Source organism: Caenorhabditis remanei, chromosome X, assembly GCF_010183535.1.
Source record: "Caenorhabditis remanei strain PX506 chromosome X, whole genome shotgun sequence".
NCBI lineage: Eukaryota > Metazoa > Nematoda > Chromadorea > Rhabditida > Rhabditidae > Caenorhabditis > Caenorhabditis remanei.
Window position 1 is genome coordinate 15591419 of NC_071333.1, and position 27417 is coordinate 15618835.

Below are 27417 nucleotides of genomic sequence, written 5' to 3' on the forward strand. Positions count from 1 at the left end.
ACTTTCAGTAGTTCGACGTTCTACACCCTAGTTTTATAGCAGTTCTCTTCAATTTGAAAAACAAAAAAAAACGAAAAACATCACAATTTTGTTTGAATTTAGAGTCTCTTTTTTCCTTTTTTTAATGAACTTTACTTAAGAACTCTGAACTCTTCATGTGACGTGTATCTGATCTCCACTGCTTGTCACTTTCGAGATTCTAATGAGTTAAAGGAATTCTTAGGAATGACATAAAAATAAGAAGGAAGTGTTATCGTCTCAAATTTGAGATCTTGTGTTCCCACTTTTGTTGTTTTCCATATGTGAGAGGAGACTGTCTGAGAATTTTATTATTTCTTATTTTGAGTAAGATTTCTATTCTTTTTAGTTGAATTCTATGAAAGTGATACTTGAGTGTTTAATATTTATTGGGAAATCAGAAAAGAAAATAGCGGTTCACAATCATCTCTAATTTTTGCTCCGTACTCTCATCCGCTTTATATCCACACATCTTTTTTCCATTATCTCATTTCCGGTCCCCTCCCCCCAAAATACTAATCGGATGAGGATGAAGAGCAATTGGGATTTGACTCCTTCACCCATACATATAAAACTTCTCAGATTTTTTTTCCTTCAACACTATTTCACTAGTTGAAACATTGAAACACAAGATAACCAAAAAAAGCAACAAAAAATCTGAATCGAAAATGAACCCTACCCTTTCTCGCCTTTTCCGAATATTTCATGTGTGTATGAATGTATGTGAGCACTTTCTGAAAAACTGTCCCATGGGAGATAAGAAGACGTTTTTCGCCCTCTTTTCGCTCAACCCATCCATTTCTTTGTTTTTTTCACCAGATTTGAGCCTTGTGTTTACTAAAACTTCTGATTTTCTCATTTTTATTTGTCTGACAAACCAAGATTGAAATTCAAATGAAAATTGTTTCCAAGAAAGTTGAAAACGTTTTCTGACTCTTACCAAATGTCAGAAATACATTTTTAACAATATTTCCTCTTCCCGGAGTTCCCAATTCCGGAATTTCAAATTTTTTCTTCGCACACGTTTTGTGTCACCAAGACCGAAAACCTTCTCACTTTCAAATTCCTTCGAAGAACAAAAAACGTGCTGGTCTCTGTTTCAATAAACAAATTTTTCCAGCTGGTGATTTTCTTCTTTTGAATCCTCTCCACTCCGCATTTTTCCCCATTCTTCTTTTTATTATGTCGTCGTCCCATCTGATTTTTGCGAGCGTTTTCCGTAATTAATTCATCCCACTCAAATAATCGGGGAGGAAGAATATCTGCATTTCTAGTGAATGAATTGGTGCAATGGGCCACCCACGTATTCGTCTATACATACACATTTTTCATTAAAATTCGCTATCTAGTAACGATGATTCTTCATAACTTTTGTTCATTTTCTTTTCATTCATCTCGTCGACTTTACGCTCTTCTCAACTTAATCTTGAATCCTTAGAGTGTGTGAAAAGTGCAAAAAGCGCTGGTCCAGGCAATGATCAACGATGTACGCCTTATCTCGTATGTATTTCATTAACTCATTCGGTAAGATTTACATCTTTTCGTTTTCTCTCGTCATTGAAAGATGAAAAAGCAGAAAAAAGCACGGGAGGGCAAAGACAACCAACATAAAAAATGTGGGAAATAACTAAACGCGTCAAAAGTTTTCTAACAACGTCTCATCAGTGATGTTGACTATTTATTAACCTGTGACAAATATTATGAGTGAAGTGAAACGTAAGAGCTCAGTTTTTGTGTTTTCCTCTGTGTTCAATACTCACAACAATTTCTTTTTTTTCACTGGCCAAACAAAAAAACATGAGTTTTAGGTAAAAAATCTTAAAAATTATACGGATATTGAGTTATTGAAATTAAAAAAGTTTAAAAAAAGTCAAAACTAAACAAAGAAAACTATTCCCCTTTGAAACGAAACCCAAGTTTTCAGATTTCCTCAGCTCCTGCACCTCTACCCACTGCCTGAACAACGGTACATGCTCCAACACCACCGGCTCATATCGTTGTCTCTGCCCGCCGACGTTCCATGGACCATTCTGCCAGTGTAAGTATACCAACAACCCATTATAACTAGAAACACTTGAGGAATTCTGAAGAATTTGATGGTGACCAAAATAGAAATGAATGGGAATGGATGGGGAGGGATTTAACACAAGTGTTTTGGGAGCGGGGTGCTTCTTTTTGTTTTTGGAGGAGAAAGAAAGTGCCCTTAGTTGTTGGGGATGCCTGCATTTAATGTCGGAGAGAGAATTCAATCTTTTATTCCAGTCGATGTCAATGCTACCAACTATAGCTGGAGTGCTTTGGAGATCGCATTACTGTTTTTCGTCGTCTTCATGATAGCGTTTGCTATATTCATCGTCTGTTGCGCGTAAGTTAAAAAAATATTTCTTGGTTGTTTTTGAACTTTCAAATGTAGGGAACTTGCATAAACAAATTCCAAAAAAGTTTCGATAATCCTTATAATCTTCTAACTAACAACACTTTCTTTTCAGATCTTCTAACCGAATGGGTTTCTACATCAGCGTCCCAAACAAACACTACAACAGGTTAGTAGCTCCAAATGTAAATCAAGTCATCAAAAATGAGGACCCGGAAGCGCCTGGAGCAAAAGCTCAAGCTCAAAGTGGTTGAAGTTCTCTCGTGACTTGAATTGAAAGCATCAAGAATCAATCTTTCACCAGGGGATATATCTGATGTCATAAATTTCTTTTTTACAGATGGGCCGAGGAAGACGATATGTTTGATGACCTCCCAACGGAGAATGGGGAGCAGCTTATGGCAATGGCAGACATAAGAAAGTGTGTTTTTGTTTTTTTTTATAGGCTTTTTATTTTTAGTATTGGGAAATTTATTGAAATGCTTTTTCACAACATATATTGTTTTTCAGAGGAATCGTGGTATCCAGAACTAGAGAAACAGTACTTGAAGATCTAGAGGATTCAGCAATACTCCAGTTATGACTTCGCTTTGTTTATGTACACAGTTTCTTCGCCACTACACACTTTCTTCATTTATAAGTCATATATAACTCCCACTTTCCTGTGATTTCATCTCAAGAGCAATTTCTCCTGCAACAGTTTGCAACCCGTACGATTTCTGAACTTTGTCCGATTAGTTTCCGAGCTCTTCTAAGGTATCATTACTTCCATTTTCTTTAAGATTTTCGTCTTCCCAGATTTTTTGTCTTTTTCATGGTTTTTACGTCATAATATGTAAACATTTTCTTGTTTTTTTCTAATATTTGAGAAGATTTTGAAAAAAACGAAGGGAATCATTGGGAGAATACAATAAGTATGAATCATGTACAAGAAATCTGATACTCACACATACTGTGATGACCGTATGATGATCGAGCTGCGATTTCCCTGTTTGCTCGCAATCGTTCAGGCCTCATGAGCCGCGGCTAAAATAAACATCTGAGGCGTTTTTTTTCAAAGAAGGAGGTGTCTACAAAGTGTTAGTTTGATACATGTGGAATGAAAAAGTGCACTTTTGCGTAGGAGCTGTCAACGAAATGGGAGTACCCCGTGTGTCATAATGAACGAAATGGTTAGAGTGGTCTTTTACGAAGGATTTTAGTTTAGAGGGGTCTGAATTTCATAAGGCTAAAAATGAAACTTAACTAAAAGCAGAATTATCAAATCAGAGCAAAATAGACCTTGTCGACCCAGAAAATAATTTTTTTTTCAAAAATTTTCAAAAGAAATTTTCTCGAAAAATTCTAAAAATCTTAAAAAAGTAAAATTCCAATCTCAGAATGTGTGTAACATTCATATTCAAATGAGAAAAAAACGAAAAAAAAATATTAGCACGAGTGGGGTTCGAACCCACGAGGTGTTATCCACCATTGGAACTTAAGTCCAACGCCTTAACCACTCGGCCATCGTGCTGTCTCAGATTACTCGCTAGGATGCCTCCTTTCCCTGCGGTCAACACGCGCGCTCTCATTTCCATAGAAAGAGAAAATAAGAGGCAGGAGATGAAGAATGAGAACCGCCCGACGTAAACCACATTGAACGAACACACAAACAATTATGAGGCAGGTGGAGTAAATTACTCGATTTTTCTCAAGAAGAGATTGAAGACGCCGTCTGGTAAGAAAAAATAAAACGGGAAGGAGATGCAATCTGTATTGACGACCATGGGTACAAAAAAGAGGAAAAAAGGTAAATGGTGGTTTTTCAAATGGAATGTTGCAACATACTAGTGCAGTAATTTAATGAAGTACTGGAACAGTATAATGACTGAAAATTATAACGAGAAACCAGAATAGAAGGAAACAACAAAACTTATGACATAGTTTGACACGCATTACAATTTTACGTTATCAGACTGTCAATCAAGACGTGCCGCTTCAAACTTTGTATCACTATTCCTGCAATGTTTCACCAAAGTTGTTTTGAGACTATCGAAACTATGAAAAAAAATAAGTGAAAAAAGTTCAGAAGCACAAAAAATCGGAATTGTTCGCTCCCCTCCCCTAGGTTTCCCTTGTTCCTTTCTAGCATGCCGCTCATTGTGATTCTGTTGCCACAACAGTGACTGAAGGTCTCTGTTTGTAGGGGTCTCTATGTTTTGCCATGTTTGTTTGCGATTTACGTGTGTTGCCCGAGTGAGAGAGCCGTACCGTCCGCCTACCGTACGGACGCCGCGGCATCGGGTGCGGTCTTTGGCATAAAGACGACGCGGCGGCTCAACGTGTGTTGCTTTGGCTCAGTCGCCTCGCCATTTGGTTTCAACGAAAATGCGGCTGCTGCATCTGCCGTTATCACCAACCATCGGAGTGCTGCTTCTTTTTGCATTTCTAACTATCCAGGTTCATTTTTTTTTACAAGTTTTTTTTCATTAGGACTCTGGTTTTATAGTTATATGTTTCTCTCCACTTTCCCACTTTTCGAACCAGGAGTACGTTTGAATTATATGTTTTGAACCAAGAAGTAGAAAAAACAAACCGAAATCTTCTTATAATAATATTCTGTGTATTTTAGACATGTTCTGGAGAGCAATTAGACTTGAATTCACATTTCCATGGTTTCACTACAGGCAAACGGATAAATGCGTATGTTCACTATCATATATTTTATTTATACCTCACATATATTTAGATACCCTTACACCGCCCCCGAACGAGTCGTAGATAAAGCATTGGCGAGAAAGCACAAGAAACCACAAGCGACACCTGGTCCAATCTATGAAACCACTATTGCAACTCCAAATGGGGCAGCCGCAGCTCCTGGCGAATCAGCAGCAGATTGTGAGTGTATTCATTTGAGGAATAATTTTTATTTTGTGAAATTGTTGCAGTTGGTATGCAAGGAGGAGGTCCAGGAATTCCTGGAATGATGTCTAATAATCGACTACCTGCTCTCCAAACCGTTCATCCTCCACCACCAAATGAGAAGGATTGGGTATTGACAGCTGGAAATGAAAGTTTGGTGGATAACGTGCTTGCTATCTCTTTGCAATATGGTGGGAGACTTGTTTCAATGGGATACTATCTACGTGGTCAGGATGTCAATTATTATGCAATCATGCACAAGTACTCAGGTAAGACAGCACCAACAATTTTTCACTAGGTGAGTTGATTTATTTTTTATTTTTCAGGACCAGTGTTCATCAAGCCTGCTCCAATGACATTTGACGAGCTAATCAGAGCTGTTCGAGAAAATGAAGCGCGAGATTTGGCACTAACTCAAGTATGTGGCCAGGAAGGAAAACCTGGAGAAATTACTTTCACCACATACTGGGAACGTGTTCCTGGAGCGGAGTTTCATGTGAGTCACTAACTATTTAGTACATTTTCATTTTCCAACAAGATTTTTTAGATTTGGTTCCCCGGGCAGCCTCATGCTGATGAGCAAAAGACACATTTCGAAAATAACGGCTACCGTCTGACCTATCTCTGTGGTTACTCTGAAGCAGGAAAAGGAAAGTATGTGGGTATCTGGATGAAGCCAACAAAGTCCGAATCTCAATATGAAGCGCATTACGGACTGACTATGGAGGCTTGTATGCAGAAAGATCGGTTACTGGTACAGAAAGGATATGTGGCTACTTCTTTGAGAGTTTTCAACAACAAAAACCAAGTTTTGTGCACTGGAATTTGGGAGAATAGAAATGGAAGGAGTAATGTACAAGTTGGACAGAATCTTGAAACTATGTACAGGTTAGCAATCACTCCTGCAGCTTATAAGTTTATAATTCATAATAATAATATTCCAGGAATATGCAACGAAACCCAAACATGGTACCTAGACAGATTTCACATTATTTCGACAACTATCAGAATGTAAGTACAGTATCGGAAACAAGTATATTGAATTTTGTGAACTTCAGATTGTCTATGTTGTCTTATGGAGCGATGTTGATGTAAACCGATACCCTAATCCACCACCACTTTGGGATGAAGCGTAAGAGCCTGATAATTACGTTTAGCAATAAGTTTTTGATTTCCTTTAGCCCGATTCCTGTCCGATTCCTGAAAGGTTCTCCAGAGTTGCTGTCCGACGATCAAATGGAATTTTTGATCAAGCGAGTTGAACACTTTATGAAAGATCTGAATATTCCCGGTCTCTCTATAGCAATCGCCAAAAAAGAACAACTCAAATTTGCGGCAGGTTTGTTTGTTCATTGTATCAAAAACTCTTCCCGTTTGTTCTTTTTCCGACGGAGGTGCTAAACTGGCTTTTTCTGGGGTTTTGTGGTTCTCACTCTGGAACAATTGGATTAGGTTTATGTAAAACATTTGGCTTCTGTTTTTCAACGCGGTTTTTTGCATGGAGTTTGAGCTCGAAATTATGAGTGATCGGAAATTAGAAACATTGGAACATATTTATTTTTGAACTTAAATATCTTTTGATTCAGTTTATACAATATGACCATTTAGACATAACCAATAAAATTTTGAAAAATATCTTCAAAAATGAAAAATGCATACATGATCAGCAACGAAAAACGTTCTATGGAAACATGATACATCTAGAAAACTTAGAACTTATTGTCTAGTCAACGTCATGTAGATAAACATGAAGTGGCCGCAATTTCTTGATTCATTGAGTCATAGACGTTCAGTATTGCATGAATGTATCAATTTTCCAGGTTTTGGCTACACCGACATTCGACAGCAAGAACCCGTCACGCCAAATCATCAATTCCGGTTTGATTCAATACTTTTAGATATTAAATATATATATATATATATATATTACGGGGAACTCAGAAAAATAAGAAAAAGTTCCCGGGTATAAAAAGTTAAGAAAGAAAAACAATTTCTAGAGTGGGCTCAGTATCAAAACCAGTCACCGCTGCGGCTATCATGCTACTTATCGATAAAGGCCACTTCACACTTGATTCAAAGTTGTTTGGAAAGGACTCAATATTTGGCAGCGAGTTCAGCAAAAAGTATCAATATCCGAGATATGTCACGGAAATCACCGTTCGCCATCTTTTGGAACACACTGCTGGTAGGTAGAGTGGCCCGAAGAGAATAAAATGTGAAAACTGTCTTTTCTCCATATCACTGACAATTCCAGGTGGATGGGACAACTTACAATCTGATGCTGCCTGGGTTCAACCTGACATGACCACCAAAGAACTTATTGAGTATGTGCTTACCAATGTACCACTGGAGTACAAACCAGGATCAATGTGGATTTATTCGAACTTTGGGTATCAGTTACTAGGTGAGTGATTTTCAGTGAATCATTAAAGTCAATTCCCCCTTCGGTTCCTTCTATAAGTTGGTTTGACCTTCAACCTCCCTTCCTCCCTCCGAATCCCGTCCGAATCCACTTTCAAAACTTACTCATCATAAAAATTTCTCTCTGCAGGATATCTCATCGAAACGACCACCGGCATGTCCTACGAAGCATTTGTCAAGAAGAACATATTCGCACCATCTGGCGTTTACGATATTCAAGTGGCAAGACCGAGCATTAGCGAGCGAGCACCGTAAGATTTTTCAAAAATTTTTATATTCACCTTTAGTTTCGAAATTTTCGGATTTATGATTTCAAAAAGGGCGGGGAATTTGTATTTGTGGCTTGAAAATATTCGAAAACAAATAAAAACAAAGCATGGAAAGAAGAGTGTAACAAAGCAAAATAACGTTTTCTTCTTTGTTTCAGAAGAGAAGTGGTATACTACATGTCTGGAAATGGTCTTGGCTTCAACCCATACGAGATGCTTCCACCAGAGAGAATTGGTCCATGGGGTGGATGGATTGCAAGTCCCATCCAACTTCTAATGTTCATGAGTCGTATCGATGGTTTCACAAACCGAGAGGACATTCTCAGTGAAATCGCTATCTCAGAACTTGCCACCCCATCCCCCGCTTCAAATGATACTTATGGTAGGAATTTGTGTTTTGGACTGGATTATATAAATTTATTAATGTTTTAAAGGTTTGGGCTGGTCTTTGAACATTATGGGATTCAATGGTTGGCAACATGACGGTCGAATGCCGGGTAGCGCTGCGATGTTGGTCAGGTTGGATAATGGATTAGAAATGGCGGTGACTGTCAATAAGGTACCTCAATAACTTTATCCCCCATTTTCTTTTCATAACAATTATTCTACAGGAATACTCCGAACGAGACTTCTTCCACGAACTGGGATACGTCCTCCACCACATTGGAAACAATTGTGATTGGTGGAATGACGACTACGACCTTTTCCAAAAATCGCGACGTTCCTCCCGAAGCGCGACACTCCCGAAACGACACTTGTACCGAGCAGAGGCACAAAGAACGACAATTCATGATACAACAAATCCACACGTTATTCGCTTTGTTTAGAACACAGTGGTAATCTCCTTTTATTTTTTTCTCACTGCAAAAAGTATTAAAACTTGTTGTATTCTGCGCACAACCAGTATTCTATATTGTACCCCACTCTCTTTTTTCTGTATTTTATAATTTATTTTTGTGGCGAGTGCTTTCTTTTTTAGTATTTTATTTATTTATGCTTGTTTCACATTATTTTGGCTGAAGCGGGTAGAGCTATGTTGTATTAAGACTGACAATCTATGTATTGAAATGATAATTATAAATAATAAATAAAACTTTTTCCAAGGTGTCAGAGATACAATTGAAATGGCAAAGTCGGTTTTGAATACCAATTGAAAGAAGGAGATCTGTTTTAACTGTTGGGGAGAAAAATTGTACAAAAAATATTAAGTATGAAAAAGAAAGCTTAGAGATAAATGTGAAAGTCTAAAGGTGTGTATAGTTGTTGTTCGGAGAGTAAACTTCGGTAGACAATGGTGGAGTGTTGAGTTGATAAACATCCGTGGAACGAATCGAGAGCGGCTGAAACTAAGACACATACTGTTTTTAAGTTTCACAGTGATAACTTTATACCGGATTCATATCCATAGTGGAAAGAGCACCAGCGATACACAACGGGCTGGATCGTCCTCCATCTTGAAGCCCTCGACGATACTTTGCACGAGCGTTTTGAAACCAAACCTTTAAAATAAGAACATTTTTTGGTATGTTGAATTAAAGTACCTGAAGCACTCGCTTGGTAAGGTTTGTCTTGGCAGCCAGCTGTTTTAGGTCCTTGGCGTCTGGGTTGTGGTTTAGGGCAAAATAAGTTTTCATTGCGCGGAGTTGGTGGTGTTTGAAAGATGTTCGCATTCGTTTTGATCGCTGGTTACTTCCGTTACTTCCATCTTCGTCGGTAGATGCTGAAATGTTATTGAAAGTTGACAAATACACAGGTTGCACTGTTTCAAAGTTCATGTAGAATTATATGGTTTTCAAAAATTCAATAGTCGACTCATCCCTTTTTTAAATTTTGAAACTCATAGATCACTAACATGACCTTTGTCACACATGATGAACTTCTGATCGACACATCTTATAGTCAGATGCGCTTTCTCATCCCCCGTTGTTTCCGTTGACACACGTCTTGTCCGTCTACATATGAAATCTTAGGAAATGTCCGAATGAAGGATTAACGGGTTCTCCCTCTCTGACTACATTTCATGCTTGAAATTTGATGCCCATGAGGTATCACATCTCCTTTCTGTCTCATACCACCTGTGGACATGTTTCTTTTTTATGCACCACCGACCAATTATTGACTTATCATTTCAAATGCACAGGGGGTAAGACTCCAGGATTATATTTCTTCTCGGTCAAAAAGATTTGAGTTGAATATTTCTATTTGGAAACACCGCTTCAAAAATGTTGACTATATCAAACTAGTAGCAACATTGCTCAATTAATTTGATCTACGAACGTTGTTTCTTTATGTTTCATCTACAAGCCGCCTTCCGGAATATAATTGTTCATGTTGCATCCAACTGGTATACATCCTCTTATTATAATAATGAGAAGGCTCCCCTCTCAAGAGTGTTTAGCTCTCCCAGTCAAGTGTACGGTAGATGTTCCCCCAAGTGTTTATGCACCCCGGGTGTCACCAACCTTCTCCTTCAGTAGATGGTTCTCTTGCAGGTTTTTCTGCAGCCGGAGGCGCTGGTGTAGCTTCCTTTTTGACTACTGGTGGCGGTGTCGTTTTTGGTGGAGAAAGTGGAGCAGCGACCACAACAGGCGGAGTTGGCTCATCGCACAACGCCGATGTTCGAATCACATCGTAATGAGCTAAAAACATGACGTTATTTGTTTTTCAAGTTTTTCAAAGAAAATGAAAATGTTACCATGACAATAAAGATGACCGCTTGGAGACATGGTATAGTAATCTCCAGTGTTCAGTTTGGTACCGCATATCTGAAATTACTTATTTTTAAATAAAATACCCGGAAAGAACTTACGAAACAAACAAAACAGGCATGATGAAATATCATTTCTTTTGCTTTCATAATCATGTCTTCTCTTTTTAATGGAAGCTCACATTTCCGACAACACTTTCGATACCTCCTGAAAATTGAGAGTAAAAACATGGGTGGTCCGGGAAAAAATCACGTTTTGGAATTTCTTTGAAGAAAAACTTACTTTGCATGATCATCATGACAGTAAACCACGCCATCGTGGACATAGCATTTCTCGGTATACTCAAATGGCGCCTAAAAAACGTCTACAAACAAAATTCCCACTAGAAGTGTCTTACGTCACACATTGAGCAGCGGATACAGTTATGATGATAGTTTTTGTCGTCGAGCACACTTATGTCTTTATCGTATATCGCAAAATGACAATGAGCACACTGATCTGGAAGTTCACAGAATTAGGAGGGAGACTGCCAAAACTGAAGGATCCGAAGAAAGGTTTCTTCGATATGATTGCCTTTGTTATTAGCTTCGTTTGGAAAAAAAGAGACGACAGAAATACGAGTCACACAACTCGGATATTCTATTTTAGATTTTCAGAATGCTTTAGTATTACTCATCTTGCAAGCGATATGTAGTTCTGCAAACAAAAACTTACTTATAACAACTGATTTCGGTTCGGGGACCTGAATTTGTTGAAGGATCGAAAGTTTTGGATCGGATGATGTCGACGAAGGAGATGTTGACGTCAAGTTCACATATTGGGGTGAAGAAATTCTCTCGACCAACTCATACTCCTCTCGAAACTTTGTTCCCCAGGTGAATTGAAAAAGTGCAGTTTCAGGGACGACATGAGTGGTTAGAATCTCTTTTGTGGCAGAATTCGTGAGCATGAGATAAAATCTTCTGAAATGCCAAAGTAACGATATAATTGATGGCAGAAAATAAAAACAAGGGTTTTTCAGGTTGGACATAACAATAGAGTATGAGTTCTACGATAATAGAGTAGTGCTTAGGGATTTGGGGGCTACAAACCTGATAGTATCCAACAATTCTAACTGGAGTGGCGTCGTGCACTTCATTTTAGCTTTTTTATAAACTTTTATGAATGTTTTATATAGTTTTAGTATTTATGAAGTGTTGGTATATATTGGTCGACTGTTTTAGTTTTAGCTAAGGAATCTAACAATCTCATTACATTAAATTAATCCCAAAGCTACTTCATATCAACTAACATGAGAAAAAAGCGTCAAGATGAGAAATATTCAGTAAACAAAAGAGAAACGAGAACGGATAGATAGATAGTTTCAGATTAAAAGAGGTAGAGAATCGAGTAGCCTCCTTTCCCCCCTCTCTTCTGCAACCACTTTCGTTTTTGTCGCCTCTCTTTTCCCCCCAGAGGCGCCGATCTCGAATCTCTTCTCTTTACTCTTCCTATATCCGCCAACTCTTTTTTTTTCCTCTACAGTAATCCGGCTTTGTGTCGACGCTCGTCACAAAAACAAAACATTGATTTTATGTAGATATTATTCGTATAATGAAAAAAGGAACGAAGACGCGAATATGTCAAAACAAGGTTTTTTGCGATACGAACGTGTTTGCTCGTGAAGGTGTTAAGCGTAACTTTTTATATCTGGTCTGATGAACCGAAAAAGTAATAACAATAACATGACTATTCACAGTATATCGCTTTGTGTCAGAAACTATTGCTTTGTGTCAGAAAATGTGAATCATCTCATTCTGTTAGTAATAGCCATACCTACATAGATTCATATCTAGTAATTTTAACCCAGAAAATTCAAAAACTTACAATATTTGATAAATACTCTCAGATTTATCAATAGAATGAGTGTCCATAGGTGGAAGCCAATATCCAAAATATGGCAGTATCAAAGATTTCAAATACAGTTCCACAGTATGGATAGCGGATAGTTCCATGAATTCAGATAGGGATTTCGGGTCAGAGTACTGTAGAATAAGTCCGATAAGATCTCCCATACGTTCAATATTTTCAACTTTTGGTTGTGAGCAAGACATTGAGTTTGAATGTATCAGAAGTAGTACGCCCTTTTATACACACTGATAATGGCCGAAAATCAGTCGACCGTGGAATAAAGAGTCAGAAGACTAGCGGTGGTTTCTGAGCAGATGCTAAGTCGCCAGTATTAGTTATACTCGGTTGTATATCCTAATTATTTAGGTTCAGGAAATATTATAAAATCTGTGTCACAAGTCAAGGATACACTAGGGATCAGATGTTTAGACAAATTGAGATTTTTTTTAGACAAATGAGATAGTTTCTGAAAAAATAAGCGTTTAGAACTTTAGCCGGTAACAAAAAAAGTACATGTACCTAAAAAAAATGGATATGTTTGGTTGCGCGTTGTTTGAATAAAAAAGCACATTCACACACATCGAAATGAAAAAAAATAGTGAAAAGGAACCTATAATTTCATTTTTGTACCCAGTTTGCGAGGTGCTTCAATTTCCATTTTTTGCTTGAACATTATTCTTTTCTATCTTTCTTTGAAATGTATTCTGTTCCAGTTGAAACTAGAAAAAAATGCAGAAAATCATATAGCGTGAAGTTTCTTTGACAAAAACTTTGGTAGTGTGTGTACAAGAAGTCAGATACAAAAACAAAACATGGATAATCTGGGGTGTTTATAATATAAGTGGAAACACGATGAGTACAAATGTGAATCCCTAATCAAGTGGTCCTTCCCCACCTGCTTATTGTCAGCGGGGTGCAACATTTAGGCAGACGTTATTGTATAGTGGTTGAGGATAATTTGTTATGTAATTGTAAGAAACTTCCGGTTTTGCACATCATTTGATCTGTTTTTGAATCAGAAAGGAAACAGGACTCATGTTAGGTCAGATGTTAGGTCAGGTTCATGTTTCATCTCAGTGAAGATGAAAGTGTTGCATATATATTTTTCTTAACTTATAGCGTATTTGTGACAAATTGAAGACTTCAATCAAAAGATTGCAATTCTTGATCTGAACAAAAAGGAACAAATTATCAAAAACCATATTTCGAAAAAGGTGTTGGTTTTTCAGGCTCAGTGATTTCAAGATTTCAAAATTTTACGGCACAATGAGTTTTCCTATCTTTTAAGATGTTAGCTGTGTTTGTTTCATGCTCTCCCTCATTGACTCAGAAGTTCTGGGGATTTCAGAGTCAGAGGATCTGGGGTTAGGGATTTTGAGAAATAGAGAACTCGATATTACAGTATGAAAAAACAGAAGGGAAAAATGAATAAAACAAGACGAGGTCATGAAAATGTTAAAAAGAAGACCCACTCAAAATTTAAAAACGGACCAAGCGGAGATCTTCCAAAATCAAACCGAAAGGACCAAGAAATACAGTAGGACTGGGATTAGTCTGGCTAAGAAAGAAGGCGGAGTCGTTGCATTGGATGGGTAAAGGAAACGAGCGGCAGATGAAATAGGAGCAAAGAAAGCGGGAAGGAGACGCAGATCCTGTCAACAACATATGCAAGATATGAAGATTTCAAAATTCAGAGAAAGATTTTTTAACGATTTCATAGGGGGAATCTAGGTGAGATATTATGATTTTTGATCCCGTGGGACGAGGTAATGCGGATCAAACAGTACACATATTAAGTCACCAGTAATTTATTCAAATCCACCAGTTCATTATTGCGTTGTTAAAAATAATAAAATAAAAAAATTGTTACATATTAACGAAAAATTCAGCGCTTACAATCGATCACATAGAAAAAAAAACAGGAAAAGGAAAACATTGAAAATAGGGGAATCTTTGAAAACACAACACAGAAAGGCCAGTAAAGAGATGCGAGAGAAAAGGAGGGGGATGATTTTAAAAATAATTAAAAAATCGGTAGCTGATGACAGCGGGAACGTGACGGCGGGTAGGGAGGCTAGAGATCTTCTGAAATAATTTTCCCTCTTACTTGTTGAAAAAGATCTGTAAATTATGAAAAGTTTCACTCACCATTGACGGATTTGACGACGAAGCTCCCTGCGGGTGCGTCGAAGGCGTCGGACCATCAAATGATGGTCCCGAGCTCTCGACAAGCCCTGGAATGCCCTCTCGCAGAGCTCCTCCTCATCGACATCCGGGCCATCAAAGTCCGGGAGTTTCGGTAGGGCGTCCAACTAAAAATACTTGATTGATTGAAATTTTCAAATTATTTGACAAACCAATAAGACGACCGTGCGAACCGGGAGATGGAACTCCTCGTTCAGCTCCCTGACCCGAGCCAGAATCGTCCGGAGCTCGACGATTTGGTGGCTCTGAATAGTTGTGTCTAATTATCAATGCTCAAAAAATGGGTTTTCTTACCTCGGGGTGCGCTTGGAGTTGCCGGAACGTCACGAGACGCATGTTGCGGCAAATGAGCCGGAGACGGTTGCGTGGGCTGTAATTATGGGGACAATGACTCAAATTAAAAAAAAAAGTAAATTACTCGAGGAGGAGGAAGTCCATGGCTTGTTGAGCGAGAAGGGAGAAGTCGGAGGTTGTCTGAAAAATTTCAAATGTGTGTTCTTTATTTGTACATCAGGTTTATTGGTATCAATTGCAATACTTCAAACTTGAAATCAAACGCTTTGTTTTTTTTTTTAATTCAGAAACAGCAAAAACCCAACGCGACGCTATAATCTTTACAATTGTACGTAAGACTTACTGTTCACCTAAACTGCATAACGTCTTTTCTAGATGATTTGCTTCAAAAATGACTTATAATAGCATAGAATATTGATTTCCTTCTTAGCTGCATTCATTACGTGACCTTTTGAGTAATGCCACACTAGGCGATGTCTGACTCCGACATGTTGCTCTTGCGTCTGAAGTAAACCTAAGGTCTCTCATTTCTTTCGAAAAGTTTAGTAGAGGGATTTTGTCTAAATCTTTTTTATTCCGTTTCCCGCTGCGTTATCTGTTAGTGAAGAAAAACGAAAACCACTGGCAACTTCGCGGTTTTCAAATATTGTTTACATAACTAATTTGATAAAACTTTTCTCACGCATTTCAAAGGTTTCAAGTTCAAATTTAAAATTTTGTAATTATTACCAACAAACCTGATCTGAAATTTGAAAGAAAGTGAAAAAGAAAAACATTGGTATTACAAAACCAATTAAAATAGACAACAAAAAACACTTTGTTTATAACCAAACACCTTTTTATTCCATTAAATAAAATTCCAAGTTTTTAAAAAACTGTATAGGTACAAATTGAATTATGAAGAAATGGGGTACTGTCAAAAGAGAGATCAGAAGATGAAATCAAAAGATAAGATGGATGGATTAATACAAATAGAGCAGAGTATGGTAAAGATGAAAGAAGAATTTGTGCATTTTTACAACTAGGGGAGAACAATATTGAATGAGAGGGGTGGAATAAGACAATTAAAATGTACTGTATACTAGGGGTAAGTGAACAATCAAAATTTTTAGAAAATTCTCAGAATTGGAGTTAGAGGATTGGATTATAGAGTTAAACAATTATTAAGGTCAGTGAAAACGAATTTCAGCACATTTTTAGTGTCAGGCGGTGTTAAAGGCGCATGGAATTTCTTTGGATGGGTCTCGTAGTTGAAAGCTTGAAAACCGTTGTAAAATGTAGTTTCTCTTTCATTTCAACTACGAGTCCCTACCGAACAAACTCCATGCGCCTTTAACAACCTCAGGCACTAGAGGGTTAGTTTATAATACTGTATGTTGAAGACGTTTCTGTTAAAACACCCATTCTAAATCGCTTGGCCAGGTCGGGAAAAGTCCTTCTGCTTCTCGGTGGGCAATAATCACCATCTTCGATTGTTCCAGCAAAGAGTCGACAGCGCTGATTGTGTTCCGGAAGTGTTGGATGTTCTTCTGCAATTTAAATATTATAATGCGCACAGTACATACATTGATTACCTGAAATTCCGCACTGTTGTCAATGCAACACAATTCCTCTCTCAGTTTCGGCACTTCCGTTTTGAAGTATAGAATCATACTTTTTTGAGCGGTTCCATCGGGGCTATGTTGGTAGTGAGTTTCCTGCAATAAAATGTTTATGCTATTTCAAACTGTGAATCGGTATATAACCAATTTCTGAAGAATCCACCCAAAGCCAAAATCAAGCAGCATTTGCTCAGAAAACTGGGAACGAGTGAGGGACTTTAGAATCATCTGAAATAATGTTAAGGGTGTTAGTTGTTGTTAGTGGACATAAAGGTTAGAAGATAAGCAATGCGTATTACAGAAGACTCAAGGAAAAAGATAGAAGAGGTTCTAGAATTTTTGGGGGCCTAAAATAGTATGAGATAACATTAAAGTAGAGTTGGAGAAATATTTGGAGAAAATAATCGGTGTAATTCTCGATTTGGTGGAGCTATAAACCCATAAAAGTTTTAACGGCACTTTTTTGCATTCAGTGTGTGTATGCATGGCGAAAACCAAAAAAACTAGAAAAAGAGAAACCCAATTGTCTTTAGGTTATCTGAATATCTTCACTCCGTCCTCCGCGTCAAGAAATTTTTCAGTTTCATTCTCTGAAAAACTGTCGCTAATTATTTCTGTATCAATTTGATTTGATTTAATTTATTGCTACAAAAAGACAAACAGTGAAATACAAAAGACATGAAAAGTCCCTCACGAGACAATTTCGAGTAAAAATTGAAAAAGGCCAAGAACGTCAGAAAGCGAGGGAGCATAGAAACGATAAAACAAGGACTATAATTAAAACAGGCATAATGACATGAAAAAAGCAAATAGCCGAACAAATGCTAATTAAAAAATAACTAAATAAACATGAGATCAAAGAAGTAATACATTAGAAACGAAAGATGGTTGAGTCAATCAGAGTTTGAAATTGGGAAGGAAAATGGAGGAAAATATTACTCTTGGCTACGATGGTACTCAAGATGGGAAGAATGAAAGAGAAAGATTTATCGGAGAGGAGAGAGAAATAAATGACGGTCATGGTCTTCTAGATGACGATTAACTGAACTCAAATTTTTACAGAAAAATTTGCAACAAGAAATCATGCAACAAGAAGTTGACATACAAAAAATGCAAGACATAAGTTCATATTCTGAAAAACTGAAAAATTTAAGGACGAGGACAAATTGATACGAAGACAGTGGTTTGGTGAATGCTGCCAATGTTCCAAGGAAATTCGAGGTGTAGAGATCTGAAAACTACCAGGGTTGCCAAAGCAGTGGATGAAAGAATCCTAAGGTATTGCGGCCTCGTTGTGCCACATTGTTATAAATGGGCGAAAAACCCGCATAATCATCTGTTTGTGAGCGTCAGATGTTGTGATCCCAAACAATTGATCCCCGCATCCGCAACACACCTAGATTTCAATCACCCACCTTCTACGCCATTCTTCACGTCGCATGTGCAGTTGGAACTCTGAAAAGAGAACGTTTATAGAAAACCGAACGTGCTTAGAGAATTTTGTGAATTTGGAATTACTTTGTTTGCGCGGATTTATTTAAAATGAACTGTACTGTTTATTTTTGAGAAACAAGAAGCTATTGACATTACTTATTAAAGTTCTAGTTATAAGAAGATGTGACGTTCTGAAAGAGGAAGTGTTCTAACGTCAACTCAAACTACTATACGCAAAAACATTAAAAAAAACAATAAAAGCCATTTCCCAGAATTTTGCTAGCTTTTGAAAATATCAAAAAAATCAAAACGTCACGTTAAACTATGCTTAAGACTAGGAGCTCATTTCAGTGGTACATACCTTCAGTGTCCTCAACTCTGCTATAACGGACAGATACTGTGAGAGAATAAAATTTCGACAAGGATTTTCCAAAAATATATATCGCGGGCTGGAATGAAAATGCGGCAGAAGATCGCGCCGATAAAGTTGCAGCTGATTTTGCAACAGGCAACATTGAAATTCAAGATTAACTCGTATTTTATCGCTGTTTTCAACTTTTTGCTGTATTGTATTTTTCATGTTTAATCGACTAAAACACAAACTTATCTTGGAACTCAATGTTGCCCGTTAAAAACAAAACTGGAATTTTATCCGCATCGCTTGCCGTTTGAGCTCCGCCTACTTGCGTTTCAGTCCAAGAATTGTTTAGGAAATCCGTGTCAAAACTTTATTTTTTCACTGTAGTTGTTCGTGCAGATGCCGCCATTATCTAATCTGCAACGTCCAGCTATCGAACAGCATTGTCGCAGTTTTCTGAAAAAAAAAAAACACAGGCCACAAATTGAGCAGTTGCCACAGTGGGCTGGAAGTCAGAAAGAATGGATGGTCACCGGTTTTTGAAAAGGGAGTCATAGGGATATTTTGTACACGTGGATAATGGAACCCGTATGATATGGGCAATTGGCAAGAACAAAGCGGCCGGCAAGAAAGAAGGGGGTGTGGCGTCGGTTTTAGAAAAAACCGACCTGTGTAATAAAACTGCTCTCGGTTTTCAAGTCTTGTCGATAGATAACGTGGCGAATGTATGATGATGGAAGAAATCGTATCTGAAAAGAAAAAATACTTGCCACGGATAGTGAATAAGATACCGTTGTGGTTTCTGAAGATTGGCATTACAGAGGCAATAGAATAAGATCAGTGTTTGTACAGAGGTTCGAGCATCATTTAAAATACTAGTTTCAGAGGGATGAAATGGAGATGAGATGAGTTTCTCCTGGCAGGGGTCAGAGGGGAGGAGTCAGAGGGGTGAGAAGGGGAGGGGGTATAATCTTGAGGGGAGTTTCAAGAATATGGCGTTTGTGGCGTCAGTCCCGTAGGAGAACTGACCTTGTGTCGCATCAATTCGTTCTCATTGAAACTTGAAATGGTTGATTTGAAGGTCCGTTACCTGAAATAAAGAAAAAATTGCCATACAATCGAAGTAGCAGCGTTTAAGCAGAAACAAAACATTTTGCAAATTTACGCTGATAACTTTGTCTGCCATACTGAAGTAAACCTTGTTTTGATGACATAACCTTTTTTTAGAAAATCACGAAACTGTTTTCACGGTTTTCCAATATTTCCTAGAAACAAAAAACTGTATGATGAAAGTTTTAACCAAGAATTCGGTAAAATTCAAAGTGTTCACATGAACTTTTGGGATGGAATACTGTAGAAAAAGTGTTCCGACAAAAATATTCAGCATAATTGTTTCTGGTTACGGTAGAATGGTGAAATTTTTTCTATTCTACTTTTTAAGGTGACTGAAAACTGATTATTCTTACTACAGAGTAACCGAAATTAGCAGAATTCTACCGTGTTAGGAAAAAAACTTGCAGGCTTCTCTGGTAAAACTATGAATGCTTATTTTGTTAGCAGGCACCAATTTTCAATTGCCTAGGTGTCTTGAAAAACGTTCCGTTGCTGCGATTGCCAATATTGAAAGAAGCGTTCAAGCAAGCAAGTTTGTGGCGTCAGTTTAACCTGGAAACTGACCGTTCCAGATTGCTGTAGTTGGCGGAGAGGGGTATTTGATTGTACAGTGAGATGTTAAGATGAAATACGGTACAAGATGATCGGCGTGTAATCTGAAAATATGAGAGATGACTCAACTGTATGGTTGAGCCTTGAGGGGATCACGACACTTCACCGTTAGAATTCTATGTTTCCTGTCATGAAGCGCGTATATACAGCAAATAGCGTTTCTCCTGAGATAAATTTCCATGCTATTTTTAGTCATTCGTTTTACTAAACATTAAATGTCCTGATCAACTCAACTTAGAAATAACTGCATTCTTATCAGCTGACAGAAGTCCTGTGACGAGACACGTATTTTGTTTGCGGGAAATAATCCATAGAAGTAGGAATGTGAATAGTGAAGATAAAACTCGGATTTCAGTTTTTCTGTCCTAACCATCTCTCAGCATAACTGACCTGAATAAGTCCAACATGACCCAGAAATGGATAGCTGTACTTGACTTGCACGGCCAGAGTAGTTCCAAAAGATGGTCAATACGGAAGAAATCTGTAATTATAATCGATAACTTAACTGTATAGTTGACCCTGGAGGGAGACACAAAATTCAGGGTCCTTAGCAACTCATCTTAAAATCGCAATTCCAAGTAAACTACGCTCCTCTAGGCAAGATATCTTCGTTGCGATTCTATTGATAGTTATTTGCAGTTGGTTTCTTCGTACCTTTCCAGAGGAAGCAGAATTCTGAAAGAATAATAGCTAAGTTCTGGAGTTATGCCCTATTAAACTCATCTCAACTGTATGACAAATTCTATAGCGCGTTTGTATCATTTTGCTGCTCATCTTCGTTCAATGAGTTCCTTGCAAGAGAATTGGTTTGGTGTTGACACGTACCAAAACATCCAAAGGAGAGATGTTCCTCATCCCGTTGTTGGAACGACACTAAAGTTCTAAATGACAATTAAAGTGAAGATATAGTCAGGAAATAAATCCTTGGCTTTTTAAACATAATTGATGAAAAAATTACATTACAATATTTATTTTTTATAAACACTTGTCAATTTCAATTTTTCTTCTCTATTCGTCTAACACTTTTCTCCATTTGGTAATCCGGTGGTTGATGACGGCGGCATTACCCTGTAACTGATGTTGTGTTAGTTTCAACCAATAATTTGTTACCTCGTCAATGGGGCCACTTTCAACCTCTTCAATTCCTTTCAAGATTTTCTTGATTTCCTCGTTCTTTTTTTTGAGGGTTCCATCTTCAATCGGCTCTGGGCGGAGAGCATTGACCTAGAAGTTCTTGGAACTAGTACAAGTAATATCTGATAATTTTAACCATAGGAAACAGAAACTTACCGCCCTTTCATGGATGATCTCCAGATCAGACCGCACCTGGAAGACGGATGGTGGGAGTGGTTGCATGACTGTAATGAGAGTAACGTTGATGGTTAGTTTGTCAGTTGGTTAACGAGGCGAACAGAGAAAATGGATAACGATAAAAAGAAAAAGGTTAGGAAAATTAGACAAGCAAAAAAAGGAAAAAACTATAACTTTTGATTCAAACGACAACCTTGGAAATCTAAAGAAAACTGTACTGCAATCAAAAATTGAACTTTTATAGAACTTCAAAGGTAGAAAATATGCTAAACTCTTTAATACAGTATTCCGTTTTCTTCAGATATCTTACAAAGGAATTTTTTGGAGACGCGGCTTTAAAAGATATAAGTTTATTATAGGTATTTTCGTCTACGGGGAGTCCATTTCTGTCATTAAAACCGGTCAAAAGTGAAACGAGTTAGTAGCTCTCCAACATTTCATATGGTTAAACTTTTTCGCTTTGAATTCCGAATCGGTGTACGCAAAGGTGTTCTTATTTTTCCTACGTACAAGCACATTCCATGTGAAAAAACTTACTCATCATAGTAGAAAGTGCCTATAACCTGATTTGCAGATCGTTAAAAACTGCGTTTCCAAAGACTTCCCTTGTGAGGTCATCGTTTCAATCGAAGAAAAATTAGGATATTAGAAGAAAAAATATCAGGCATGAAATGAAAAAACAAAAGTTGGAAGATAAGAAAACAGAAGCTGTTAAAACAGTGATTATGAGAAAATAATAAAAACATATCCGGAGATTGGCTCGAAGTTCGAAAATCAGTCCAAAATGAACATGCTCAAAAAATCACGGTTAGGAAAAAAGAAGCGAAAAAAAAAGAAAAAAGGAAAAAGGAGAAACGGTGGAAAACGAGATTTGGGTTCTTGATATCACGGATATGATAAACTGATAACGTTTCGCTAGCCACTACTACTCAAAAACCGGACGATAAGAACCTTTAACTACGCAGTGCAACCCAGCTTGTAATCACACAAAATCAAAATCCTGGAATCGCATTTTTCGTACAGTTATGTTTACTGTTACCCAGACTTGCAACGAGCCGGGCTATTTGAGATTTTTCACCGATCCGTTCGACCCGGGTCATAGTACAAAAATGTGAAATTTTGAATTTTTTCGAAAATTGTTTGATTTTATTGCAAAAAAGTAGAATTTTCGGCTTTGTTTTTGAATATCATTAGAAACTCAAGCGTGCATAGGGTTTTCAACTGACTCCGGGCCGATATTTTGCAAGTCTGCTGTTACCAGCCACATAGACCCAACAAAATTCTAGCAATCACCAATTGATTACTCAAATAACGATCCACATCACAGTGACATTAACCCCCCTCTCTCTCTCTCTTTTTTTAATCCACGTCCTGAGTTATGTTTACTTGATGAGCCCTCCCCCATTGTTATCCCTAATTCTAAAAACAAGTTAACACGTTCCTAACAAAGAAACCATTCTACAATTACTAACATCACTCAAATTAAAGAACATGCACTCACACACACAAACAAAAACACCACTCCATTCTCTAACACTCCAGTCATTAAAAAATAGTTTAAAAAAGAAGCGTACTGGTCTGTAACAAGTCGTGTCACAGTGTCTTTCCTTCTTTCATCTCCCAATTATCTAATTGTCGGCAAAAGACATTGGTAGTTTTGAATATTCGTCGATGGCTGCAAAAAATTCAGTTTTTCAAAAAAATAGGTCTTAATGACGCTTTTGTCCATTTTCTAGAATTTCATAGATACAGGATGGAAGCTGGATTACTTTTTTCATACAATCAATCAAAATTTGCGCAAGTTCAGATAGCAGGGGATCAAAGGGTATAAAAACAGCTTTAGCTAAGAAAAGTGAACTTCTCAAAATAAGGGAGTTTTATTTATCAAACTCACTTTTTGTGGCAAGCAATTGGTTGATCGTGCAGTATATTTGAAACAGTTACTGGTCTTCACTATAAAGAGTAGCAGTTGTCGAAGTAAGGAAAGAACAGTTGTTGCGCGGCGTCAGCAGAAGAATCTCGATGCAGTTCAAACTGTATTGCCGAAATTCCAGTCACCAGTCTTGTGAAGTCTGAAAAGAAAAATACACTTGCCACAGGAATAGAATAGAAAACGAAAGAATTATTCGGAGGGACTAGAGAATAATACTGGCAAGAAAGAATAGTACGCGGAGTTCAGACGGGAGACAACGTTGGATTTCAGAGGGTGGATAAATTTGTAATTCAGACGGTGGAAGACATTGGAGTTTAGACGGGGGGAGTGGCGTCAGTTTAATAAGTAAACTGACCTTGTTAAACTGTTGTGCCATTGATATCCTTAGGTTCATCTTAGGCGATTGGCTTGTTCGCGTCGCAGAATGAAGATATGTATACAGTCTTGATGAAGTTATCTGAAATGAGAAAAACACCTTCCGCAGAATCTGAATTGAAGCGATTTTTTGAAAAGCCAAAGCGTGGAAAGCTTGAGATAAACCACAAATATATTGTTCCTTTTAAACCCGATTCGGGTCTCTTTTTGTATAATTTCTTTATTGTATATTGTACTTTATCCTAACTCCGAAGATCAAACACCGAGCATCTTTTCTTATCATCGAATAGGAATTTAATAACAAAAGAATCCTTTATCAAACGAATCAATCTAAATTGAATTGAGTCATAGATTTATTAAACTTTTCCTCCCCCGCTCTGTCTGGGAATGTATACACGCCCCCCTACCGACAGAGCTCATTCATATAAATAGCGAATCATATCGAAACGATTTCTCATCTTTTTATATTTTCACCCAATTGTTATTTGTTAAATCTTATTGTTATTTTCTTAATTTATCTTTATAATAAAAGGTTTAATTACCCAAGTTTGAGGTCCTTCTTGAGACTGCGAAGTCGATGACGGACGGGAAGGCCGCGAAGCACCCGGCGGGTAACTCGGCCAGACGCTAGTAGATCTTTATATCCGACAGCCCTGGCTAAGAGGAACCCTGGGAATGGAGAAATTTATGGAAGATGTTGAGGCTGGCTTGGTAACAGCTCTCTACAGATCATCGCCCTGCAACCACGCAAACCAGTGGGATGTGCGGATGATTCGGTACTAAAATCAGTACTGTAGAGAAATAACTGTACCTTGCTTGACCATACCCGAGTTGTGACTGCTCTCTGAGCGAACACTTTAATGGCCCCTCACAAAATAAGCTCCCCAGCAACTGGTGGCTCGGCCTAAGCCGGTAATTACCACTATTGCACCCCAGGCTCGCCACAACCACTGCACACAACACACAAGCCAGACTCTCCAGGCACTGGGGAGAGTCAATTTACCTTTAGACAAACATAGGAGTTGCCGCAATTTTAATAAGAAAATTAGCAATATTGCTCGAAAAAAAAGGAATATTAGAATGCACCTCTAGACTAGAGTGTCTGGTATTCTCTGATAATCAGTAAGCAAAATGAGCAAGCAGAAAGCAATTGTTAGAAGCGGACCAGAACTTTGAAGCGTTGAAACATTCAGATTTGTTGGCGTCAGTTTAACTAGAACTGACCTTTCTACTGCTCCGGATGATGTTTGCACATGATGAAGTTTGAGGAGAATCATCTTGAATTGCTGAGAAATAAAACCAACCAGGAATGATTGCGGAGAAACCTGAAAATATCAGAGTTGACTCAACTGCATGGTCGAGCCTTGAGTTGATCATAACACTTCACCGTTAGAATACTATGTTTTTTATATGACCACGAGCTTGTATGTACATGAAATAGCATATCAACTAAGATACCATTCTAATGCTATTTTTATTTCTTTTAGCAGTAGGGAAAACATTAAGCATCCTAATCAACTCAACTTTGAAAAACTGGAACGGATCCATTTTGAATTGCTGAGCAATCCAGAAATGACATCAACCAGGAGAGAATTGCCGGGAAATCTGAAAATATCAAAGTTGACTCAACTGCTTGGTCGAGCCTTGAGTTGACTATTGAACTGGACACTTCACCGTTAGAATACTATGTTTTTAATATGACCACGTGCTCGTATTTACATTAAATAGCATATCAACTAAGGTAAAATTCTAATGCTATTTTTTTCTCTGAACAGCAATAGGTAAAACATTAAGCATCCTAATCAACTCAACTTTGAAAAACTGGAACGGGTCCGTTTTGATCAGGTTTCCGCTGGTCAAATGACGAGGGTATCTTGTACAGTTGTCTGGAAACCGGTGATTCCCTGAAACATGCTCAAAAATTCAAATTTCAACGATCTATTTTACCTAGCTGATATTGTGGCCAGTTGAGTTGTACGTGTTATTGAGAAGACCCGTTTTGAAAAGAAGTGTGAACGAGGAGAGAACCCCTAGGTAAAAGATGAAAAAAAAGTCGTGCAGCAAAGCTCTTGCCCCTTACGGGGTGAGGGGCAAGACAAAGAATGGCAAAGTTAGAATTAAATCCTTAATTACAAGTCATAGCAAGAGTTGGGTGAAATTTAAGCGCCTAATTTATTCAAAAATTGGGAAAATCCACTATTTTCTGCTCAAGGTTAAGGCCCGCTTCAATAAGTGCGGGGACAAGATCAGTCTTCCTAGTGATGCGATCGAGAATGAAATCCCATGCTTTCATTTTTTCTCGGATTTTTGGTTCTTCGCTCTAAAATAAATAATTATTTTTCAAAACCACTCCCTAATAATTGTACCTCTTGAGTATTACTTTTGAATTCGTCTTGTATTTTTCTCAATATCAAAGAAATCAAATTATTCCGTTTGACTTCACTTCCCTGTGGGTTTTTTGGATCTTTGAAGAAGCAGTTGACCTGGAAACGAACGATCCATGCAATTGAGGTGCAAATCCACCTTACCGCTTTTTCACGGAGACTCTCCAAATCCACACGAAGTCGGAATACAATATTAGAAGAGTTGGTCATGGCTGTAATGACAAGTGAGTGATGTTTCAGGTGTTGAAATGAATGGAGCGAGTGAGAATTGAAGAAGAAAGTCGTTATAAAGATAAAAAATATGCGTCAAACTGAAAGCTAACGGTAATTCGAATAGAGATAAGATATAGGTGATAAGGCAAGGGTGGATCTGATAGGTGCAAAACGGAAGCAAGATGACGGTGTGGGATGCATTGGTGAAAATCTGTGTGTGTGTGTGTCTGAGAAATAGACAAACGGGCGTTGTGGAACGGTGGAATGTGGCAAGACGTGTGGGACATTGGAAAACGTGAAAAAAAAGAAAATTAAGATGAATCTTTGAAAAAAATCAATGTCTCGCAAAACTGTTATTGTTCGGTGAACAAAACTCGCAGGACTGAATTAGCCTGGAAAAAGGTTCCAATTATTGAATCAACTATCAGATACACACACATACGAGGATATTTTCTCTCTCTCTCTCTTTTTTTTTCTCTCATTCACTTCATCCACTTACACCCCCAAGAAAAATAATAAAAAATGTTGGCGTACTGTTTGGTAACTTGATTTCCAGTCCACAATGCTTCCATGAAGGTGGCAGAGGCTGTTTCATCGACGAACTTGAATGGCATGTACATGCGTCACCAGAAATAAAATTTACAAAGGTTCGAAACTTGAATAGCAACTTATTACCTTTTATTTTATACTGCTTGACGTTATCAGAAGGTTCTGGAGACGGTGCACATCTTGTCCTGTCCTAACCTCTGGAAGTGAAGTTGTATTGCCTGGAAAGAAAGACACACTTGCCACGGGAGTAAAATAGGCTGGAGATCATATGACTTGGGAGTTTAGAGGGTAATACTGGCGTTTAGAGGGTGATACTGGAAATCAGAGGGTGGATTCAGAGGGTGGGGACAGACGAGTGAGAATAATATATACATGTAGGGGTCCGAGTAATTTTGTAGAGAGAATATGCAGTTGAATATAGATATGATGAGGGATAATTTAGAAAACGTGTGCG

General features: G+C 37.9%; 7 protein-coding genes across 7 annotated transcripts; 2 read left to right on the plus strand and 5 right to left on the minus strand.

Annotated features, from left to right (window-relative positions):
• Window positions 1–1502: 1502 nt before the first annotated feature.
• Window positions 1503–2975, plus strand: GCK72_025103 (uncharacterized protein; the record flags this gene model as incomplete). Its single annotated transcript, XM_053736195.1, has 6 exons — window positions 1503–1542; window positions 1943–2056; window positions 2281–2383; window positions 2508–2561; window positions 2733–2813; window positions 2903–2975. The coding sequence occupies 6 exons, from the start codon at window positions 1503–1505 to the stop codon at window positions 2973–2975; spliced, it is 465 nt and encodes a 154-aa protein (XP_053579761.1).
• Window positions 2976–4759: 1784 nt separating this feature from the next.
• Window positions 4760–8810, plus strand: GCK72_025104 (uncharacterized protein; the record flags this gene model as incomplete). The annotated part of the gene is made up of 16 exons (XM_003094468.2): window positions 4760–4831; window positions 5004–5074; window positions 5121–5269; window positions 5320–5562; window positions 5620–5789; window positions 5841–6181; window positions 6238–6304; window positions 6352–6425; window positions 6475–6632; window positions 7114–7171; window positions 7291–7478; window positions 7548–7697; window positions 7845–7965; window positions 8142–8365; window positions 8418–8542; window positions 8595–8810. 16 exons carry the CDS (start codon window positions 4760–4762, stop codon window positions 8808–8810), a joined length of 2427 nt encoding a protein of 808 aa, XP_003094516.2.
• Window positions 8811–9227: 417 nt separating this feature from the next.
• GCK72_025105 (uncharacterized protein) lies at window positions 9228–12784 on the minus strand (the record flags this gene model as incomplete). Its single annotated transcript, XM_003094470.2, has 10 exons — window positions 9228–9323; window positions 9375–9482; window positions 9525–9703; window positions 10446–10622; window positions 10679–10748; window positions 10793–10898; window positions 10974–11044; window positions 11089–11189; window positions 11406–11653; window positions 12558–12784. The coding sequence occupies 10 exons, from the start codon at window positions 12782–12784 to the stop codon at window positions 9228–9230; spliced, it is 1383 nt and encodes a 460-aa protein (XP_003094518.2).
• A 1941-nt stretch (window positions 12785–14725) lies between these two features.
• GCK72_025106 (uncharacterized protein) lies at window positions 14726–15224 on the minus strand (the record flags this gene model as incomplete). The annotated part of the gene is made up of 4 exons (XM_053736196.1): window positions 14726–14893; window positions 14939–15031; window positions 15081–15156; window positions 15205–15224. 4 exons carry the CDS (start codon window positions 15222–15224, stop codon window positions 14726–14728), a joined length of 357 nt encoding a protein of 118 aa, XP_053579762.1.
• A 1247-nt stretch (window positions 15225–16471) lies between these two features.
• GCK72_025107 (uncharacterized protein) lies at window positions 16472–16909 on the minus strand (the record flags this gene model as incomplete). The annotated part of the gene is made up of 3 exons (XM_053736197.1): window positions 16472–16609; window positions 16655–16777; window positions 16826–16909. The coding sequence occupies 3 exons, from the start codon at window positions 16907–16909 to the stop codon at window positions 16472–16474; spliced, it is 345 nt and encodes a 114-aa protein (XP_053579763.1).
• A 4297-nt stretch (window positions 16910–21206) lies between these two features.
• Window positions 21207–21554, minus strand: GCK72_025108 (uncharacterized protein; the record flags this gene model as incomplete). The annotated part of the gene is made up of 3 exons (XM_053736198.1): window positions 21207–21266; window positions 21309–21422; window positions 21489–21554. The coding sequence occupies 3 exons, from the start codon at window positions 21552–21554 to the stop codon at window positions 21207–21209; spliced, it is 240 nt and encodes a 79-aa protein (XP_053579764.1).
• A 4439-nt stretch (window positions 21555–25993) lies between these two features.
• On the minus strand, window positions 25994–26411 carry GCK72_025109 (uncharacterized protein; the record flags this gene model as incomplete). Its single annotated transcript, XM_053736199.1, has 3 exons — window positions 25994–26137; window positions 26184–26300; window positions 26346–26411. The coding sequence occupies 3 exons, from the start codon at window positions 26409–26411 to the stop codon at window positions 25994–25996; spliced, it is 327 nt and encodes a 108-aa protein (XP_053579765.1).
• Between the last annotated feature and the right edge of the window lie 1006 nt (window positions 26412–27417).